This window comes from Arachis ipaensis, chromosome B10 (assembly GCF_000816755.2).
Source record: "Arachis ipaensis cultivar K30076 chromosome B10, Araip1.1, whole genome shotgun sequence".
NCBI lineage: Eukaryota > Viridiplantae > Streptophyta > Magnoliopsida > Fabales > Fabaceae > Arachis > Arachis ipaensis.
The window spans coordinates 4,816,144-4,820,101 of NC_029794.2; the positions used below are offsets into that span (position 1 = coordinate 4,816,144).

A 3,958-nucleotide genomic window follows, 5' to 3' on the forward strand; every position below is an offset into this window, starting at 1 on the left:
GAGAAAACTCTAATTAGAAACACACACACACACACACATACATTAAGAAATTAAACATGTCATTTACTATCTCTTCACCCTCCTCCTTCGTATCCACCATCAATAATGTCTCTACTAGAAATCCAAAACACCAACAAGTTCCTAATAGAATTGCATGCAATAGTAGTAGTAGTAATAACCAAAACACCAACAATGAATCATCATCATCATCGTCAGAAACACCTAGAAGAAATGTTCTAATAGGGTTAGGAGGGCTTTGTGGTGCTTATTATACCCTAAGTGGTAACAACAACCCTTTTGCCTATGCTGCTCCTATATCACCACCAGATCTAAGCACGTGCGGTGCACCTGACCTACCCAATGGTGCAAAACCCACCAATTGTTGTCCTCCAATTAACACAAAGATCATAGATTTCAAGCTTCCTTCAAACCCACCCTTAAGGGTAAGACCAGCAGCACATTTGGTCAACGATGAGTATTTGGCAAAGTACAAAAAAGCCGTTGACCTTATGAAAGCGTTACCATCCGATGATCCAAGAAATTTCACCCAACAAGCCAATATCCATTGTGCTTATTGTGATGGTGCATATCACCAAGTAGGGTTCCCGGATCTTGATCTCCAAGTCCACAACTCATGGCTCTTCTTTCCTTTTCACCGTTGGTACCTTTACTTCCATGAGAGAATCTTGGCAAGCTTGATCGATGATCCTACCTTTACCCTACCCTTTTGGAACTGGGATGCTCCACGTGGCATGCAACTACCTTCCATTTATGCTGACTCCAAATCTCCTCTTTATGACAAGCTTAGAAACCCTACTCATCAACCACCAACTCTAGTTGACCTAGATTTCAATATTGAGGACCCTAATTCCAAAGGCCAAGTTTCCTCCAACCTCTCCATAATGTATAGGCAAGTTGTTTCCAATGGAAAGACTTCTAGACTCTTCCTTGGAAACCCTTACCGCGCCGGCGACGATCCTGATCCTGGTTTGGGATCATTGGAGAATGTTCCCCATGGTCCTGTCCATTTGTGGACAGGAGATATCAACCAGCCTAACGGCGAGGACATGGGGACATTCTATTCGGCTGCGAGAGATCCTATATTCTATTGCCACCATTCCAACGTGGATAGGATGTGGTCAGTGTGGAAATCGCTCGGAGGAAAAAGAAAGGATTTTACCGACCCTGATTGGTTAGAGTCAGGGTTTTTGTTCTACGACGACAACAAAAACCTTGTCCGTGTTAGAGTCAAGGATTGTCTTGACTCTAAAAATCTTGGGTATGTCTACCAAGACGTAGACATCCCTTGGCTGAATGCTAAGCCCACGCCACGGCGTGGGCTTAAGGCGAAAAAGGTCGCACAACGTTTTGGTGTTGGCGCGGCTTTGGCCACAGAGGCTTCGAGAAATGCCAAGTTTCCGTTGGTTTTGGATTCCGTTGTGAGTACTATGGTGAAGAGGCCGAAGAAGTCGAGGAGTAAGAAGGAGAAGGAGGAGGAAGAAGAAGTTTTGGTGATCGAAGGGATCGAGTTTGATCGGAGTGTACCGGTGAAGTTTGATGTGTTTATCAACGATGAAGATGACAAGGTTGTGGGGCCCAACAATACGGAGTTTGCTGGAAGCTTTGTGAGTGTGCCTCACTCTCACAAGCACAAGAACAAGAAGATCAAAACTGTTTTGAGGTTAGGGTTGACGGATTTGTTGGAAGATTTGGAAGCAGAAGATGATGATAAGATTATGGTTACGTTGGTTCCAAGGTATGGGAAGGGTAAAGTTCATATTAGCGGCATCAAGATCGAGCTTGTTGCAGATTAAACATCTCAACCACTTATTAATAATTTGATGGATGTGTGTAATATGATCCATGTATCTCATGCATACGAAGAATATGTTGTATATGTTATCATTGCTGTAATTTCAGGTGAACCGATGATGAAATAAGTTCTTGCATTAATTAGCTTCAAGAAAAAAATATTCTTACTTTAAATATATTTTTGACAACCAATTAAAATTGACTTTTCGTAGGTTGCGTAAAAAAGTTTTACACAACTAATTATAATTAGTATTATTACATCAGTATTTGTATATGTTATCATTGGAAAATGTTTAATAACCAAAGAATAATTTATTTTATTTAATATTTATTAATTATTACAACAATTAATTAATATTAAATAAGATAAATTTTATTTGTTTTTTTTTATCTACCTAACATTACCGTTATCATTACTGTAATTTCAGATGAACCAATGATGAAATAAGTGCTTGCGTTGCTTCAAGAAAAAAAATATTCTTACTTTAAATATATTTTTGACAACCAATTAAAATTGACTTTTAGTATAAACGCATACATTAGAATTAAATTTAGTTAAACGATAAAAATAATTGATGAACAAACATAAATTTGGGAAATATAGTTTTTAGAGTTTAGATATGCAGCTTCTAAATTTTAAAATGTTATCTTTTTCGTTGGCCAATTGTTGCATTTTTTTTTATCCAACAAATTCATCAGGTTATAATTTTGCAATGTTTTTTAAAGAGTAAAAATTTATGTACAATTATTTTTATTTAAATTTAATATTTAAAAATTATTAAATAATTTAATAAATTCGACTAAATTATTATCTAATTGTTGTCTATTATAAAAAAATTACATACATGTGAGTTTTAACCTTTGAAGAGACAAAGGAAAACAGTTCACCTCTTGCCAACAACTATTGGCATATGTGTATGGAAAGCTATTTAGGTAGGGACGGATCTAGAGGGAGTGGGTAATAGCCTCGACTCGTCTAAAATTTAAAAAAATTATATAATTTAATAATTTTATATATATTATTTTTTATTATATAATAGATTTATGTCTTAATTATTTAATTCACTAATATTTTTTATTTAATTAATTTAATATCATACTTTAAAAATCTAAAATTTTTATATTAAAATTTTTAGATTTGTCCGTGTATGTAAGCGAATCTTAAGAGAGAAAAATCTGAAATCAAATTCAACATATAAGTGCCGCTCATCATCATGATTATGGAGATGCTTAGTATGAACACACCCTCACGGTCACGGAACTGCGGATAGCTTCCTTTGTGATAGTGTGGAAGGACTATAATCACAACTGAATATAATACAATTCAATTAGCTATCCTTTAAAATTTGTACAATATTCAGTCTTTTATTATAATAATAAAATTTTGAATTTAAAATTTTAAAATAAATCTTAAACCATCATAAATCACTAGTAAAATCTTCGCTCCGTAAAGATCCAAAGCTGCAGCGCCTCCCTTTCCTCATATATGGCCGCTTTCGTCTTCTCCCGCATTGCGCACTCCTTTGTGACGATCTCCTCATTCGGTGATGCGCTCCTCCCGCGACGCGCACTTCCCCTGCGCACACCCCGTGCCTCCTCCATCAATCGGCTTCTCTACGTCTCCTCCCTCGCGCCATGCACAACCGCCCCCTTCTCCCGCGCCTTCCCTGTTTTCTCCCCCACGTCGCACTCCTTCTGTCCTGGTATTTCTATTTGCAAAATTCTAAAAAAATTTGGTTGAGTTCATTCATGAAGATATGTTATCCTTTTTTTTTTCCGCTTAATAAAAAGTTCTATTTTTTTAAATGTATTTGTGATGATAATTTTTTTTTGCACTCATGTTTGATTTGAGAGTTGTAATGTTAACCTAATTTAGATGTGTCAATACTTAATTTTGGATGTGTTTATGTTGTTCATTATGTTCTTATGTACATATATAAGTTTTTTTACATGAGTTTTGGATTTACATGAGTTTTGGATGTGTTGATAAAATATTTAGAGTGCATTCTTATAATTTTAGATGTGTATTTGAGTTTAATTTTTTCTGTGTTCAATATGTAATTTAGAACTATAATGACAATAATTTAGATGTGTTCATAAATAAGTTTGAATGTGTTTATGTTGTTTATTTAATTTTAGATGTGTT

At 35.3% G+C, this 3,958-nt stretch overlaps 1 protein-coding gene across 1 annotated transcript; it reads left to right on the top strand.

The window, feature by feature from the left end:
- LOC107624139 (polyphenol oxidase, chloroplastic) lies at positions 1 to 1,971 on the top strand. Its single transcript, XM_016326600.2, has one exon. It carries the CDS (start codon positions 57 to 59, stop codon positions 1,812 to 1,814), a length of 1,758 nt encoding a protein of 585 aa, XP_016182086.1. The 5' UTR covers positions 1 to 56; the 3' UTR covers positions 1,815 to 1,971.

What these genes read in the sequence shown, in the direction of transcription:
- LOC107624139 (XM_016326600.2), top strand. Translation starts at nt 57, where the DNA reads ATGTCATTTACTATCTCTTCACCCTCCTCCTTCGTATCCACCATCAAT.